At 34.0% G+C, this 19448-nt stretch overlaps 1 protein-coding gene across 1 annotated transcript in view; it reads left to right on the plus strand.

Annotated features, from left to right (window-relative positions):
• Window positions 1-19448, plus strand: part of RyR (Ryanodine receptor) — a 128049-nt gene that overhangs the window by 57751 nt on the left and 50850 nt on the right. Inside the window, exons 43-56 of the mRNA XM_090117172.1 lie at window positions 170-281; window positions 644-784; window positions 1788-1925; window positions 3078-3183; window positions 3688-3734; window positions 4401-4516; window positions 5296-5470; window positions 6017-6120; window positions 12304-12437; window positions 12557-12646; window positions 15784-15908; window positions 16643-16825; window positions 17014-17061; window positions 18471-18588. Coding sequence (XP_089973298.1) covers window positions 170-281; window positions 644-784; window positions 1788-1925; window positions 3078-3183; window positions 3688-3734; window positions 4401-4516; window positions 5296-5470; window positions 6017-6120; window positions 12304-12437; window positions 12557-12646; window positions 15784-15908; window positions 16643-16825; window positions 17014-17061; window positions 18471-18588 — 1637 coding nt within the window. The remainder of the gene's footprint in view (window positions 1-169; window positions 282-643; window positions 785-1787; window positions 1926-3077; window positions 3184-3687; window positions 3735-4400; window positions 4517-5295; window positions 5471-6016; window positions 6121-12303; window positions 12438-12556; window positions 12647-15783; window positions 15909-16642; window positions 16826-17013; window positions 17062-18470; window positions 18589-19448) is intronic.

The raw sequence follows: 19448 nt of genomic DNA on the forward strand, positions 1-19448 counted from the left end.
TCATGTTTAAAAAAAAATAAAAAATAAATTAAAGTAAATGACACAATTTCTTTTAAATCTGTATGTACTCCAATTATAAGATTATCTTAAGTTTGTACAACGGACAAAGTTCTTAAAGATGTATAATTTACAATATTTTTATATTTACGTCATATTATGTCTGTTACAGAGGAGGATCGTTGTATTGATATTCTGGAATTGATAGAAATGGACAAACTACTAAGTTTTCACTCGCACACTCTGACGTTGTACGCTGCTCTGTGCTATCAGAGTAATTACAGGTATTTAGCTTTCCTTTCAAAATATACTTAGTCTTTCTTTTATTTTTGTTTGTAGTTTGCTTTTCAAAGTATCATTTTTAAATGTTATCTGTTTGTATACCTTCACAGTTTTCCACAGGAGTAATAAATTTATTGCTTTTCTCATAATTTGGTTTGCATTTATTCAATAGTACATCAAGTAAATCGTTATTTATATAATTTTTATCATTTTCGATATAGACCAACAGTTGATCAATTTTGATAATTTTAAGCAAGAATTTGGCTGAAAACTTTGTGTAGCTAGCAACATATTGTCAATTATTCCTCAACATATAGATTTAACTTTGCTAAACAAATGTTTACCATCAATACAATTATTTCAGAGCGGCCCACGCACTATGCCAACATGTGGACCAAAAACAACTATTATACGCGATCCAATCACAATACATGTCTGGTCCGTTACGTCAAGGTTTCTACGATCTGCTCATTGCGTTGCATTTGGAATCACACGCTACTACTATGTAAGTATTAATACAACTATGTGAGTATCTGTAACCAGGGTTGGCACGATTGATTTAAAACATGATTTAAATCAACAAGTTTTAATCAACCGGCTTATCGAAATTTTCCTGGCGTATAGAAATTTTCCTGACGTATAGAAATTTTCCGGATTTATGGAAATTTACCTGTCTTAAATTTTCCTTTCTTATGGAAATTTTCCTGGCGTATAGAAATTTTCCTGGCTTCCAGGGCCCTGGAATTATGGAATTATTATTAATTTCATGAAGAATATCATCATCATCATTTTTATTGAAAACAATATTCATATATTTTTCTTTGCCCGCGGATTCCCCTGATGTTAAATTCGTATTAGTATGAGTCGTTTCACCGCTGTCAAGAGTTACCCATGGCCATGTCACATTAAAACGAATAAACACACTTTTGCATTTATAATATTACTAGAGGTCCGCCCCGGCTTCGCCCGTAGTACATATTTCGCAATAAAAGGTAGCCTATGTCCTTTCTCGGGTATCAAAATATCTCCATACCAAATTTCATGCAAATTGGTTCAGTAGTTTAGGCGTGATTGAGTAACAGACAGACAGACAGAGTTATTTTCGCATTTATAATATTAAGTATGGATTTATAATATTGTGGTGCTCATTTTTTTTTATAAATTATCCTGCTAACGCTATTGTATTTTCGTTGTTTTATTTCAAGTGAACACCCATACAATTTTGTCACGAGCCGCCTCTGTTGTTAATACCATTATTACTAAATTAATAATTATCATTACTATTGTTATAATAATACTTTTCGACTCTGTCTAATTTATTATTCTTCATCTACTCTTATTATTTCTGCAGCAAATTTAGAATAGAATAGAATAGAAAACACTTTATTGTACAATGCACACAAAAACAGAATTAACAGAAACGATATGTAACTTAAAATAAATGTACAATTACAATTTACTTTCAATAATTTCTCCAATTAATATTTTAAATGAAACTTATTTAACAGGGAGGCTTGTAAGAACGAATTCGTAATTCCCCTGGGTCCAGAACTTAAAGCATTGTATGAAGATCCAGAAATGTGCCACAGTCTACGGTCACTACAAACTGAAAGTGTTAGACCGCAAATGAACATGACTAATATTGCGTAAGTATTGGAATTTTTATATTTTTGTAGATCTATTAAGTTAGAAACCATAATCAGTTTTAAGTGCGATTTAAATCTAAACTGCCTTTAGTAATTTTTAATTTGTAGTTACGTAAGATCATAGAAAAAAAATAATTTTAGAAATATTTATGACTTTAGCTAAGGTAGTTAGTTGCTGAAATGAACCTCTATCTGAACCAGTATTAAAATCGATTGTTTTATGAAACTTTTTTGATAATGATTATTGTTAAGGAAAATTATCATTACATAAATTCAATTGCACGCCTCATAAGCGAAGCGTTGAGGTGGGTACTACTGTCACTTCGCGCAAAACATCTGATTTTTCAAACTTAAAATGTCTTTATGTATCATACATTGCACTTGTAAGATAATATATACACACACATATTAAGAAAAAACACTATTTTTAACGTTCATGATATTTTTGATGTCATTTTTGTTATTTAAACTAGTAAAAAAACAGTTTAAAAAAGTTCTGTCTTGGACGTCCGTGTGTCTGTATGTGCGGATCCTTTTTCTTGTTAACACGATAGCGACCGAAATACTTTACTAATCGAGTCTTTTTTTTTCTCTTACGCTTGAGTATGCTCAGGAATAGAACCCTTTCATTTTTCAGGGTCTGATTCGATGTGGTTTAATTGTTATTAAATAAACAAAAATAATAATTAATAAATATTTATTAAAAAAAAATTATGAGGCGTGCACTTTTGGATTTTCCAAATTATTTTTGCTCTTATGGCTTTGTCTTGCTACTAATGTCCCTGATAGCCTATTTAAGACATATGACATTTTCCATCTATGTTTAAATTTTAACTGACAGATAAAGCTAAACAGAACCTATTCAGAAGCCCAAGAAGCTTAAATCTAATACACTGGAGATTTCAGTATGAACATTTACTTGTAACAAGAAAATATGGCCTTGAATGACGCCTGTATGTTTTTTTATCCCTTTCACACCTAACTTGGCAAGTGGGTGTGGAAGGGATAAAAAACATACAGGCGTCATTCAAGGCCATATTTTCTTGTTACAAGTTAATGTTCATACTGAAATCTCCAGTGTATTAGATATAAGCTTCTTGCAGAAGCCCAAACCGGGAATTAATATGCTTACGTTTTTTTTTTACTTTTCAGTGAAAACATATCGGACATAAGCAATCTATATTCTCCATATTTCCCGCTTGAAGTTGTGAGATCCTTCGTGATGCAGGCGCTCGCTGAGGCCGTGGAAACTAATCAGGTTTGTGTTTTTGAAGTGAAAACTTCTTTAGCGGCGTTGGGTATAAAATCTTAAACTCGCGTCAGGACACGTGGCCTGATCGAAAAAGCGTAAGACGGATGGATATCAAACATGCTCAACGTTAATAATCAAGTTTTCACTTCTGCCGGCACTCCCCCAGTGCAACCCGTCTTTTTTTTCCTAGCTGTGCCCCGCGGTTTTACCCGCATTGATCCACTCCTGATGGTCTTGGCGTGATGATATATAGCCTAGCCTTCCTCGATAAATAGGCTATCTAACACCGAAAATTTTTTCAAATCGGACCAATAGTTTCTGAGATTAGCGCGTTCAAACAAACAAGCTCTTCAGCTTTATAATATTAGCATAGATTTATCTAGGCAAGCTATAATTAATATCACGCTGCTAGCAAGGATGATACAGCAATGATCAATGTTGCAAAAACATGAACATTGCTCTTTACAAAAATTCCATGTTTTTCTGATTTCTAAATTTCCTTTCCTTTAGGTTCACAACCGAGATCCTGTGGGAGGAAGCAACGAAAATCTGTTCTTGTGAGTATTATATTTTATTGTATAATAATTCATGAATTATGGGTAAACGTGGCGTTTGGACGTGGCATTTACACGCATCTTAAACGCGGCGTTTGTAATCGGTTAATTATTTAATTTAATATAATAAATATTAATTGTTTTTAAAACGGTTAAATACGGCTCATAAAAGCAGCGTTCACACGTGATCGTTAAATGAAATGTTTACACGCAACGATTAAATAAATAAATATTTCAGGACAATTTTCAGATACGGCACGATCTGATCCCATACTAAGCTTTCGCTTGTGTTATGGAAGCCAGGTGGCTGATAAACATACATATATAATTTTAAATAAATACTTATGTAGATAATTAACACCCAAACAGAGAGCAAACATCTATGTTCATCACACAAATATTTGCCCCGGGTGGGAATTGAACCCACGACTTTTGGCTTGGAAGGCAGGGCCACTACCAACCAAGCCAACCGGTCAGTACGCGTAAACTGCGTTTATTAAAACGCAGCGTTAACACTCGGCATTTTCACGCAGCGGTTAAACGCGGCGTTAGTATTATCGATCTAAAACAATATATGTGCCACTTTTGTGACACTTTTAATTCTAAATCTTGATATTATAAACTTAGCTCACTAACGTCATTTTAATACTTATTTATTATTTCTTCTAGACCTCTTATAAAGCTAGTGGATAGACTACTCCTTGTTGGAATGATGAGAGACGAAGATGTTGAGAAGCTGCTCATCATGATCAACCCTGAGACATGGGATCCCACTTTTGATAAAGGTATATTGGAAAAAAATGTATGCGTGTACTAGAGTAGGTACACACGTAAGAAGTGAAACTTCTTTTCACCTTAAAAATGTCACGAGTATGGCGTAACGCAAAAATGTCACGCATACGGCGTAACGCAAAAATGTCACGCGTACGGCGTAACGCAAAAATGTTACACTAAATTTTTGTCCAACCCCGATAAAGAAGTTTCTTTTCAAAAATATATTTATTTAGTACGATATTATATTTGAAGATAAGCAGGGTCAGTTCTCTTGTAACAGTTATTTCATTAGTTTATTTTTTGGAATAACTTTTATTATAGAAATGAGGTTATAAATCACTTGTAAAATAACGCATATTTAAATATTTATTAATGTTATTAGACTACCAAAACAGTATTTCTTATTACATATATTGTAACTTTTTTGATAAAGTATTCTAAATTTTTATTCGAAAAAATATAATTCATAAATATTTGAAAATTCTAATAATAATTTAATAAAATACAACCAATACCTACATTTTTTATATTAAGCTATTGCATAGCTTCTATCGCGGGCCTTGAGCGCGGGGACTGAATCGAGAAATTCCGTAACGAAAAAACCTCACTCTCCCCACTCCGACGGGCGCGGAGGTGTGGCTTGAAGGCATAGCATGCAATAGCTTTACCGCGGCAGTCCCCGAGTGCCACACGTCTTTTTTTATTTACTTATACAAAAACATCATATTTACCACCAAGCAAACAAAGACCTCATTATTTAATCCTTATTTTTTTCCTATAAAACTTGCAGAAGGCAAAGACGAGCACAGAAAGGGTTTGCTCCACATGAAAATGGCGGAAGGTGCCAAACTCCAAATGTGCTATTTGCTCCAACACTTGAACGATATTCAGTTACGACATCGAGTGGAATCCATTATTGCGTTTGCGCATGATTTTGTGGGCGATTTGCAGTCGGATCAGTTGAGGTGAGGAAAATTGAGAAGATAATCAAATTTACATAATATGAAAATGTAGAGTAGAAGATATAACTCAAGTTTTAAATTGGTTAAAATTAACAGTTAATTCGAAAACATGATACCTACTATTGCAAATCACGAAAAAAGTTGGGTACCTATTCAATGAAAAAAAAATTGGTTGTCTGTAAAGTCGGTTTACTGACGATAGTTGAACGTGACAACGTCCGATTGTGCTTCTTTGTCGCTCGTTCCGCGCTCTTGCTTGCACTTCAAGCCTTACATGGAACGCCTCAGAGCGAGGTAACGCCGCATGAGTCATGTTTTTTCGTGCGTGCAGCCGGCTATATCGAATTATAAGACGTTGTCACGTCAAAAAAATTACAGGCATCAAATTTAGTAATCCCAATTTTCAGATGTATTGTTTCAAATAACTAACCTCGAGTCTTTAAAATTAATATGACCGATACTATAAAAATATCAGAGGAGCTCAAACAACGATATTTTCAAATAATTGGCGTAACCTAATTAGGACACCTAATTATTTTTATTTTTCAGGCGTTACACAGAAATTAAGCAGTCGGATCTGCCGAGTGCAGTGGCTGCTAAGAAAACGAGAGAATTCCGTTGTCCGCCCAGAGAACAAATGAACGCTATACTTAGTAAGCATAACAATAGCTGTGTTTTACCTGAAAATAAAACACATATTAAATACTTACCTATATTTGAAGCTTACTTCATTGAGAAGGTACCTAGCTTTTTCCGCCTATTTTGCCCTCTCTTTCCGTTGTATGTATGCTATCTCTCTCGCACACCTCTCCACCAGGTGGCGGGGCGCACGATAATGTGCGGGCGCTGGATGTTTTTTCATTGAGTCGAAATCCACAACAGGTGGACGTTAAGTGTAAGCTTCAAATATAGGTAAGTATTTAATATGTGTTTTATTTTCAGGTAAAACACAGCTATTAAACACTTGACCGTAATTTGAAGCTTACTTCATTGAGACCTGTTTGTTACCCACCTGGTGTACAATGTGACGCCAATGTGAATTTGAATACATAAGTAATTACTTATTTCTTTATTTGAAAGAGTAAGGTGTGCAGATAGTATACCAGCTAATAAATCACACAAATTTTTATATTATATAATATATTAACAATCCCAGATGAAAAGTTAATCAAATAAGAACCAAAAAGTTAATCATAATGATTAAAAGTATTAGAACTTATGAGATTGGTTCAAGCGTACCTTAGTTAACCTTTTGGGCTTGAAAAGTTAAAGTTACTACAATTTTCACTATCTTTAGCGTAAATCTGCGAAAGCGCCAGTACCTAACGACTTTCAATTACGCATTTAGATTTTACTTACAAAATGAAGCAACAGCTGATCCCGACGAGGCAAAAATACCTCAAACTCAAACCTTTATTTATTCAATTAGAACTCTGCAGAAGCATCATTGAATCATCTTAACATAGAATTACCAAATGTCTCAACTCACACAGTTTTAACCCAACCTGCTACAAGCGGACAAGAAGAGACCTTGGTCCTTACTTTTGGGGTCAGAAGTAAATTTAAAAGGTCACCCCTTGAATAAGGCAATAAAATAACAAAACAGGTAAATGGTTTAAATTATAATACAGATTTTTAACATCCAACTAAACCGTGCGGTATCTTTTAATGTTTAGAGCCAACGTCGCAATCATAATCTAAACATGGCTGGTACTTTCAGTACAATGCATGAATTATTTATTTAAAACTGATAGGTCATAAACTCTGTACTGGAAACAAATATACTGAACTCAAGAGACTAAAATGATAAAGAGCTTATCTGTGTCCCAAAACTGCAATTACTTCAGCTAAGTACGTTACTTTTAATCAATTCAGTTTTAAGATATAATTATGATTTACATCAGAACTTATATACCGAAAGTCTCGGGACTACATAACGTGACTTATTTATAATAGTGTTTGTGCATAACACTAGGCAGTCAACAGCTATACGAACGTCAGATAGGAAAAGAGCCAAATTTATCCAGTCAGTAATAAAGGATTTTAACTATACTTATTATAATTCAACCAACTACTACTAGCTACTCCGTACGTCTTTTGGGTAGACGGAGGCAAATAGGATTTTTATTCCAACTATATCATTTGATATTTTGAAAATGTACTCCACATTTTCATACCGTCAGAGTCATTTTGCAGATTATAGTGGTGCAGCACTGAACACTGTCTATTAGGTGACTGGTGCTGCTGACCGGGCCTTCAGTTCCGCTTTCCAGAATACCTTCACCCTTCTAGGTGCTACTACTACTGAAAAAGCGGTACTCTATCGCGTCGTTCAGGTCTCTAACTGACAGGATTTCTCATATTATCGTAACAACCTCGCTCGTTCTAATGCTGGGGCCACACTAACGGGAAATGCCATTAATTAACGCGATAATGGACGTTAACTTTAGGTGTAGCCAGTATTATTTAACAACGGCATTAACATTGCCGTTTGGCGAGGCGATAGCTTTATCGCGAGAATTAACGCAATGAAGCGGTCACACTACGTCCATCTTGCTAGAATTTTAGTAAAATTAACGCTGTTTTTATCGCCAACAATCGGCACTCACGTTGACCGTTCAAGTGTAGCCACTCACTTAACGCCTTAAAAATTATCGGAATAATTATCGCGATAAAGGGCATTAGACTTTAGACGTTAGTGTGGCCCCAGCATTACGAGAACAAATTATCGCCAAGGAATTCTGCTGCAGGATAATGGCAAGAGAGATTATAAGCTTAACTATGCATTATTATGCTCGGGAATATGGTGGATTTTGAATACTATCGTCGTCTGAAAGTATCTCCTTTCGATTAACTTCATTAAGGATGCAGATCTGATCCCATCTTTGTTCCGTAGGAATGCTACGACAGTCTAAACGTTACACTGGACAAAGAAAATTGCCCTAAATATAGTCGGTTGTTCCAACATCCGTAATATGGCTAGCCTACCTTGCTAGCCCTTGATTGTAACTGCTACCAATGCAGGCATTGCTCTCGTGTTGTCCACAGTTGTGCGAGTGCAAAAATGAAGAACAGAGCTCGTGGGGAGCTATGTCCAATGAATCTGTGTTAAGATTATGACAGTATAGGACAGTTAGCTGTGGATGCGAAGACAGGACATTACTTTATTCATCCGTAAACACGCGAGGCAGCCACGGACAGCGATATAGCAAGAACTAAACTAGCAAAGTTTAGTTCGCTTACCAGACTTATATTTTAAAAGCCGTATAGTCTGTACCTACTGCATTTCATTTATTGCCCCCCCCCCCCCTCAAAGCAAAGAAATGAACAGTCATTTGGCAGAGCTTTCTCGTTAGGGTAGGGGTTCCAAGTAATATCTAATAATAAGAGGCTTTTGTTTAGATAGATTGACTTTCCGTTATTTATCCTCTATCCTATGTAACTCAACAGTCAGTATTCTCAGTATTCGTTGAGTACTTAAACGTTTTACGTAAATAGTTGTATATAACTTTATTATACAATAAAATAATCCTGGTGGGATGACAAGAAACTTGTCTAACAAACGATTATCCTAATCCCTCAGCGATTTATTGTTTGAGCCCTGAAGAAAAATCTCATGGGTGCAATAATGAGGTCAAATGGGTTGAAAAACGAGTCAAATAAATTGCCTACAAGACCGGGCAACTAAAATAGGCCTATGAGAGGTCAAATATACGTAATCAATCGTTTGAAATTTGAAATTTGATTTTGAATCAATCGTCATTTGTTACATTCAATCGCTTTGCGATTAAAAAATCTCTTCCGATGTTTTTATATGAAAATTGGTCGGCTAGTGCCATTGAATGACGATACCAAACATACCGTTGACACAAGGCTTGGTGACAATCCTCGAAACCACCGCCACAAATCATCTGCGAGATGATATTTGATCCGACTCGCCTTCCTTTGTTGTGAATAGGCTTTACATTGGTAAATACGATTTGTTCAATTCCAATTTCCATAATTGGTAAACCAATGGTGGTTTCCTGATTCCTGAAGCGTAAACTTTTAGGATACGAAGTATCAATTTCATGCGCCCATTATTTGACGTCTCTAACCTTTATTGTATTTATTAGGTCATATTACTATACTGCCCACTGTGAAGAAGATTTCAAAACCTTTTTCTACCTACCTTAGAAGAGTGAAGATCCGATACGGTCATATCCAAAACTTCTTTCGTGGGTCCTCGTTGACGAAAGCAAATATCTATGATCATTTTAATGATCAATCCTTTGTATATTTGCACCAATCGCCATCAAAGCCCCGCGAGGGCTGATATATATTTGCACCATGTCTCCGTGAGGTACTGTTGTAGTCAAAGCCCCGCGAGGGCTGATATATATTTGCACCATTTCTCCGTGAGGGACGGTTGTAATCAAAGCCCCGCGAGGGCTGATATATATAAAAGATGGTGCAATGCACCATCTTTTCCGTGAAGGACGGTTGTAATCAAAGCCCCGCGAGGGCCGATATATATTTGCACCATTTCCCTGCGAGCGACAGCTGCGCGAGGGATGTTTGTAACTAGAAATAAGTACGGCCTGCCAAAAAATGCTTAAGAGACACCCTGCGAGGGTGGATTTGACCTGGCTAACCCCTGCGAGGAGTAGTGGCCACATTTATGTATTCTGCTTCGAGCAAGAATACACCTTAGTGCTAATATAAAATTAGCAGTAAATAATCATTTAAATAATATAGCAATTAACAAGGTCCTTTAACTTATTTTCCAATGTTAGCGACAACTGTCCAGGATGAATTAATAAGAATTGATTTGACAATGGTAATTAATTATTATGTTTATATAAAAAAGAACTAACTATTTAATAAATTCATAATTCAAATCAATTCACTAAATTTTAAAATGAACTTCGATTCATATTTATTTTTGTTCATGCAATCGATGTAACATTTAGTTGCTTTATATCCGTTAACATTCCTTACGAACGCAACCATACCGTCGTAGGACGTTATATTTAATTGAACAAAATTTTCTCCACTCACCCGCAATTTTTTACTTTTTGTCAAGGTGTACAAGTTTATAATATTATTCTAAAACGTTAGAAGTGAATTGTAAATCCTTTGAAATAAATGTATCTAAATCTAATTTATATTAAGGTATCTCGATAATTATTATACGATAACCCTTTCAGCACAAGTTCAGTAAACCAAAGAATTTAATTGTAAAATTTTGGTACTTACTCGTTTAAACAAAAAAGTTGCATCATTTGAAACATAGGAAACGTAATTTTCAATCAAATTAGCCGTGTGTAATATGTCTATTTTCACATAAAAACGGATCAGAATAATACTCATAAAAGGACACGTATAGACTACGGATAGTTTTGAATGTGTGGTACATTCATGGTACGTATCTACTATACATGAGCGAATCCATCATTATTCAGTTGAGCGGTAACTCCCGTACGATTTATAAAATAATATCACAACATGTTCTGACATGTCGTGACTCGTGACTTCTTGGAGCTGACTCATCTCGTTCGATAATTTTTAGTAATAAACTATTATAGGAATTCCGAACCGTTCCTATCGATAACGACAATGTAATAAAGTCGTAGCAATGGATTGTATGCCTGTAAAGCTTTGAGTTGGCTCATATCCATACTAAGTAGGTATTAATTGTAATTTTTCCAAGAAAAATTCACTTGTAACCTTGTAATAAAAACACATTATTAAAAATGACATAAATAATTAAAAATATCTATATACAAGAGAGGGTATTTGATATATCTAGTAATATCAAATAATCACAAAAGTAATATTAACGATTCGAGTAAAGCCGAACGGTAACACCGTTAAAATAGCTTTACTCACAGTATTAAAAATTCAAATATTAATTAGTACATATTGCATAATGAAATATTTCAAAAGAAAAGTTACTATTTCAAGTAAAATGTAACGGTTGTATCGTTAATTTTAAATATCTTTATTCATGCTATTAAGTATTTAAGCATATTGAAAAATAAACTATTGCTGAAGGATTCATTAAAAACCTCAGCATTTTAAATAAAGTCCAACGATTATACCGTTGACTTTAAAGATTTTTACTCATTTTTAAGTAAAATATTATTTGAATAGATGTAAAAATAACTCACTGTACCGATCCGACGGGATACACTTTTTAACACTTTTAGCACTTGCTTTAAGCAATACTTAATAGCACCAAGGTTGTAGTCTTGTAGACAACCTTCTCGCGGCGGAAGCTAGACGCCAATGAAAAAACATCCAGCGCCCGCACATTATCGTGCGCCCCGCCACCTGGTGGAGAGGTGTGCGAGAGAGATAGCATATATACAACGGAAAGAGAGGGCAAAATAGGCGGAAAAAGCTAGGTACCTTCTCAATGAAGTAAGCTTCAAATTACGGTCAAGTGTTTAATAAGAATTATATCTATTGAAATTATCTTTTAATTTTTTAATAATTTTTAATATATTTCTTTCTTCGAAAATTAAATAGGTTGTGTTTAAACTTGATACACTGAAAATTTACTGCCCAGTACCAACTGTACACCATAATTTTAATAAGAAACTATGGCAACAAAACCACGGGCTAAAATGTTTGACGTTCAAAGATATTATCTAGTAATAAAAAAATCTTCCAAATTGACTATAGCTTACTATAATGTCAAAATCGAATTAGAATTAATGTTTACCTTGAATTTGATTTTAAATTGAAATTTGACACTAACACTCAACCTGAACCTGTATCTTTGTCAACTGCAACTGCCAGAGCCTAAGCTAAAAGTCCTTAATCAAAATTCAAAAATCAAATCAACACAGGCTTCAAGCACTTAGAAGAAGAGGACCCAGAGAACTGTCCGTGTGGTGAAGAATTAATAGCACGTATGAACGATTTCCACGATGCACTCATGAGTCATGTTTCTTTGGGTGCTTTGCAAGAACCGGACGGTGATGTGAGTAATTTAATTATATGTATTTTGTCTATAAAAACATATTATATTAATACAAAGAAAGATAGACGTTTTATAAACAAAAGCATACAATTATAACTAAATCGAAAACTAAATTTCAGCAGTCATCAGAACCAGAAATAAAGAGAGGAGCATTTGGAAAACTGTACAACATCATCAATACTGTTAAAGAATTGGAAGAAGAACCAAAGGTAAACTTCATTTTAATAAAATATAAACGAAATAAACAAGGTGTTTCGTTAAATACTAAAGAAATAATAGGCCAGTAGAAATCGACACTAAAAAACCCTAAATTCGCAAAGCACGATGTAGATTTGAATTTTTGGTATGTTGTTTGGATCAGTTAGGGTGATGTAAATCCCAATTTGCAACTTCGAAAAAGTTGTGCTCGCTGCGCACCACGTGATAAACTGCGAAAATTTTGGACTTTTTTCACTTTTTGCTCTAAAAGTCATAAACTATGCGTTTCCGACAAGTATGATTCAGTACATAAATTAAGGTTATTAAATTTGCAACAATTTAAGCCTAACCGCAGCTCTCTAAACCTTATAACGACTAAACTGTGGCCATTCGAAGATGGTTCATTTTTCCCGAAATATTGAAATTTTTAGTTTTGCTCCCGTTTGAAGCAAAATATTGGCAAAAACCGCTCGTTCTATGAGAAGTTCGTATAATAAAGTTGTAGTGCATTTAATTTTCTTTCATAAGAGCATAGAACAAAGTCTGTGAGACAAATAGTTCACTCACAATATCTGAAAAACAAAAAGAAGGTAGAAATAGATTTTTAAAGAATTGAAACTGAGGGCATATAAAATCATAAAAAGGATAATACTTTTTCATTTGCAGGATAGGTAATTAACAAAATTACAAAGATAATTAAATTTGCAACAATTTAAGCCTAACCGCAGCTCTCTAAACCTTATAACAACTAAGCTGTGGCCTTTCAAAGATAGTCAGTTTTTCCCGAAATTTTCAAATTTTTAGTTTTGCTCCCGTTTGAACCAAAATATTGGCAAAACCGCTCGTTCTATGAGAAGGTCATAAAATAAAGTTGTAGAAAATTTAATTTTGTTAATTACCTATCCTGCAAATGAAAAAGTATTATCCTTTTTATGATTTTATATGCCCTCAGTTTCAATTCTTTAAAAATCTATTTCTACCTTCTTTTTGTTTTTCAGATATTGTGAGTGAACTATTTGTCTCACAGACTTTGTTCTATGCTCTAATGAAAGAAAATTAAATGCACTACAACTTTATTATACGACTTTCTCATAGAACGAGCGGTTTTTGCCAATATTTTGGTTCAAACGGGAGCAAAACTAAAAATTTGAAATTTTCGGGAAAAACTGACTATCTTTGAAAGGCCACAGCTTAGTTGTTATAAGGTTTAGAGAGCTGCGGTTTGGCTTAAATTGTTGCAAATTTAATTAGCTTTGTAATTTTGTTAATTACCTATACTGCAAATGAAAAAGTATTATCCTTTTTATGATTTTATATGCCCTCAGTTTCAATTCTTTAAAAATCTATTTCTACCTTCTTTTTGTTTTTCAGATATTGTGAGTGAACTATTTGTCTCACAGACTTTGTTCTATGCTCTAATGAAAGAAAATGAAATGCACTACAACTTTATTATACGACCTTCTCATAGAACGAGCGGTTTTTGCCAATATTTTGCTTCAAACGGGAGCAAAACTAAAAATTTCAATATTTCGGGAAAAATGAACCATCTTCGAATGGCCACAGTTTAGTCGCTATAAGATTTAGAGAGCTTTAATTAGGCTTAAATTGTTGCAAATTTAATAACCTTAATTTATGTACTGAATGATACTTGTCGGAAACACATAGTTTATGACTTTTAGAGCAAAAAGTGAAAAAAGTCCAAAATTTTCGCAGTTTATTATTTGCGTATAATCTTTTTTCCTACTTTCCCAAATTTTGTAATTTTGTTAATTACCTATCCTGCAAATGAAAAAGTATTATTCTTTTTATGATTTTATATGCTCTCAGTTTCAATTCTTTAAAAATCTATTTCTGCCTTCTTTTTGTTTTTCAGATATTGTGTGTGAAATATTTGTCTCACAGACTTTGTTCTATGCTCTTATGAAAGAAAATTAAATGCACTACAACTTTATTATACGAACTTCTCATAGAACGAGCGGTTTTTGCCAATATTTTGCTTCAAACGGGAGCAAAACTAAAAATTTCAATATTTCGGGAAAAATGAACCATCTTCGAATGGCCACAGTTTAGTCGTTATAAGGTTTAGAGAGCTGCGGTTAGGCTTAAATTGTTGCAAATTTAATAACCTTAATTTATGTACTGAATCGTACTTGTCGGAAACGCATAGTTTATGACTTTTAGAGCAAAAAGTGAAAAAAGTCCAAAATTTTCGCAGTTTATCACGTGGTGCGCAGCGAGCACAACTTTTTCGAAGTTGCAAATTGGGATTTACATCACCCTAACTGATCCAAACAACATACCAAAAATTCAAATCTACATCGTGCTTTGCGAATTTAATGTTAATTTCCACTGGCCTATAAGTCTACTAATTGATAATAATATAACGTCACATACAATTACATCCGTATTTTAACTTTTTGTGACTAATAAAGATGAAAATGAAAATCTTAACTTTATTTCTAACCTTTAAAAACGTTAAAATTAATGTGGTAAATAAGCAGTTAATAATAAAATAAAAAATAACACATTGACAGTTGACACAAACTAAACTTTAATTACAGGAAGAAACAGAAAGTGTTGTTGAAGAGGTAAAACTAGATGAAAGAATAATAGAGTCCTCTAACTTAACAAAATTAAGTTCCAAAGTCTTTTAAGATCACATTTTTTATGACCCTTATATAAATATCAAAAATTTATGTACACAGAATAACTGTTGATATAAGAAATAATTAAAATTATTAATAAAGTAGTATTATCTTTTAAATAAAATGAAATATATTATTCTGACGCATTATTTTCTTGGTAATTAGAACTAAATGACTTCGGAACTTTTACATCCGCCAATTCGCACTTTGGCCTGATTTTATTTAGTAATTCTAAACACTACACTTAGAATTTACAGCGTGTTTTATTTTTACACCATAGAAATGAGACAAAAAAGTACCTACAATACAAGTAGATACCATATCAAAAGCATCGAATCCTATTAAAACTAACTTATCGCAACAAGTACTAATATAGCAATACCATGAAAATGTATTCAAAATACATTGCTCGTTTTGTAAGAACACTGAAATGAGCACAATTTTAACACCCACGTTAGCAAGCAATGAACTCTAACTTATTATTAAAGAAAATAAACTTACAGGCGCTTGTAGAGGAACCAAGGAAAACGCCAGAAGAGAAATTCCGCAAAGTGTTGATACAGACGATAGTTAATTGGGCGGAGGAATCGCAGATCGAAACTCCTAAGCTTGTGAGGGAAATGTTTAGGTTCGTATTATTGTAATTATTATAAGAAAAGAAAAAGATTTTCTGAGAAATGTGCATTTAAATAAAAATGATTGTTATTGTGACAAATTCGGGGATGAAAGGATTTTAGCTTGCATTGTCCAATTCATTGGCCGCAGGAAAGTGTATAAAAAAACTTTCGGCTTCTTCTATTTAACTTCAAACTGATAGAACAAAGTTATATTTATTTTGTATGGGTGAATTTAATTATTTATAACTAGCTGCTCCACGCGGTTTCACCCCCGTGGCTCCACTCCTGTTGCCCGTAGCGTGTTGAAATATAGCCTATAACCTTCCTCGATAAATGGGCTATCTAACACCGAAAGAATTTTTCAAATCGGACCAGTAGTTCCCGAGATTAGTGCGTTCAAACAAACAAACAAACAAACAAACAAACAAACTCTTCAGCTTTATAATATTAGTATAGATTAATTCTCAATTTAGACTTTCCTACTCGTACATTTCTATCTTCGGAAATATTTTGGACAAGTTAAACCAAATTATTCTAATTTGTGATAAAAAAAGTTGTCTATTTATTTTATTTTATTTATAACACTTTACTATGCTAGTTATACAAATTACTTAAAACTAAAAATTATAGCTAAACTAGCACAGAGGGCGGCCTTATCACTAAAGAGTGATCTCTTCCTACTTAATCAAATTTCTTACTAAATTTACTATAAACCTAACTCAATACGAAATTACCACTTTTACAGTCTGCTAGTCCGTCAATACGACGCAGTAGGAGAACTAATCAGAGCTCTAGAAAAGACATACGTCATCAATGCTAAAACAAAACTAGATGTAGCGGAGATGTGGGTCGGACTTAGCCAGATTCGAGCGTTGCTGCCAGTACAGATGAGCCAGGAAGAGGAGGAATTGATGAGGAAGAGGCTGTGGTAAGTAAACCTCGATACAAAATAGAATTTCAATAATTTTGAAAAGAGAGTGAAAGAAAGATATGAAATTTCCGAAAAAAAATCTTTTCGCAATAATTTGTTAAAACTGAACTTGACTTTTGATTTTGCTTCGTGATTTATGTTAGTTTAATTCTACTATTTGATTTCATAAGATATTTCTATTTCAGGAAACTTGTCAACAACCACACGTTCTTCCAGCATCCAGATTTAATTCGGTAAGTTACATTAATATTTACATAAGTGGTGATTTCATCGAAAAATTTATTGCTGTTTCAAGTTGCTAATATTAAGAACACTCTAGATTCTGATGTTAAAGATAATACAGAGAAGTTCAAACTCAGTTTATTTGTTTAAAATAGTGCTATACATGTTAGTAATACATGCTATAAAGAATCCTATTACTTCTGAACTAAATTAAGCTTTACATAAATTTCAAATGTGTTTGCATTTTTATAAATTGTTTGTAATGGATAACACATTAGGTGCTTGTAATTGTTGTAATGCTAAACTTTCTAAGCTCGTACAATTTTTGCTTAACGATTACTTGAACAATGAAAACGTCATAATCCTCTGTACGAGCAAGCACGTCCAAAGTGCAATAAGGCGCTTTGCTTGCATATTGCGTAAACCAAGTTGTTTCCAATATTTTAAACTTTATATAAATTCAAATCAGTTCATCGTCGACGGTCATTATAGTAGGGGAGGCCAAGAGGGGATTTTGGGATTTACTCGAGCGCGTCAGATTACTATAAGGGACGGTACCTTAGCTATTCATTAGTACCTCTAGTCAATATGAGCAGTTATGGTTGGTGGGTGCGCTCAGGGGCCCCGCTGGAAAATTTGAATAATCCATAATTTCCTAAGGTTGAGCTCGAATCGTCAGATTAGCGAAATGGGGACTTCTTATATTGTAATTAACCCCCCCATATATTAATCTGACGCGCTCGAATAATATTACTTAAATTTTTTACCCTTTCTTCATAGCGATTAAATCGCCACTTAAATCGTCAGATTAACGTATACTTTTTTTCAGTGACGTCCTGGAGCATGCAAAATATCAATATCTAACGCGCTTGAGTATTTCCAAGCCAATTTTTTTCTTTTTTAAATAAAAAAAATTCAAAAAACCCTTCCCCACCGCTAAAAGTGAAAACATTATAGGACCTTTTTTTCTCGCTATGGTCTAATCTACCAATTCTAATAGGTTCCCGTGACGCTCGAGTAAATCCACATTTAGCATCCTGGGCTCCCCTACTATTAAGAGTACCTCGCGTAACTCATCCATTTTATTACAAGTTTCCGTTTAATATTTCCGTTTAATACAAGTTTTTTATATTTTAATAACTCTTTTATTTAAGACTAGAGGTTCGCCCCGGCTTCGCCCGTGGTACATATTTTGCAATAAAAGGTAGCATATGTTCTTTCTCGGGTATCAAAATATCTCCATACCAAATTTCATGCAAATTGGTTCAGTAGTTTAGGCGTGATTGAGTAACAGACAGACAGACAGAGTTACTTTCGCATTTATAATATTAAGTATGGATTAATTAATTATACACACGTAGGGATAAGCCCGTACATCCTCGAATAAAACGTTATTTAATGAAAACAATCACACATTTAGGGTGTTACGTGTCCACGAGAACGTAATGGCGGTAATGATGAACACGCTCGGGCGGCGCGCGCAGGCGCAGTCCGACGCGCCCGCCGCCTCGCCGCCCACACCCGAGGATAAGGAGAAGGTATACACACATACAGATTACAGACAGACACACAAAGATACAAAAAATGTATGCGTGTACTAGAGTACACACGTAAGAAGTGAAACTTCTTTATGACCTTAAAAATGTCACGAGTACGGCGTAACGCAAAAATATCACGCGTACGGGTGTAACGCAAAAATGTTACACTAAATTTTTGTCCAACCCCGATAAAGAAGTTTCACTTCAAAAAGAGGGGCATAAACAGAACGTACAATTAGACACAGATACATAGAGAGCAGATAACACAAAACACACACTAATAGTCAGAAGGGCACTGATACACACAGAGGGACATAAACATAGATGCATAAAAACAGACAAATACTTATAAAAATAACACATAAAAATGTGATAGCACATTCATTCATAGATAATATAGTTACGAACAGACACAGATGTACACATATAACCAAACATACAGATACACAAACATAGTTTATTCAAACGTGAAACAAACGAACAGATAATACACAGCGAAAAATTAATTAACAATTATTTGAAATGTAGCTTCTCTTAATATTTAAAATTTATTGAATTTCACTCATTAGGACAAATCAATACATGACAATGGGATTAGCAAATCGTAAACTTACGATACGCATAATTCGATAGCAATTCAATGTTTAATATCTCCCTTATTCTACTTCCTTTTCACTATATCTGTTTTATTATTCATAGAACATCCTTTATTCATTCCACGACACATGTATAATCTTGTGCAACCACATTTTTGCAAAACATTATTTTATTTATTTACTAGCTTCCTCCCACGACTTTGTACGTGCATCCTCGTTTTTCCCCGTTCCCGCAAGAATTTCGGGAAATCCTTTCTTAGCGGA

The sequence above is a fragment of the Colias eurytheme genome, chromosome 27, assembly GCF_061535395.1.
Source record: "Colias eurytheme isolate Ceu_HAF_F1 chromosome 27, ilColEury1 Martin Lab GWU primary, whole genome shotgun sequence".
NCBI classification, from domain to species: domain Eukaryota; kingdom Metazoa; phylum Arthropoda; class Insecta; order Lepidoptera; family Pieridae; genus Colias; species Colias eurytheme.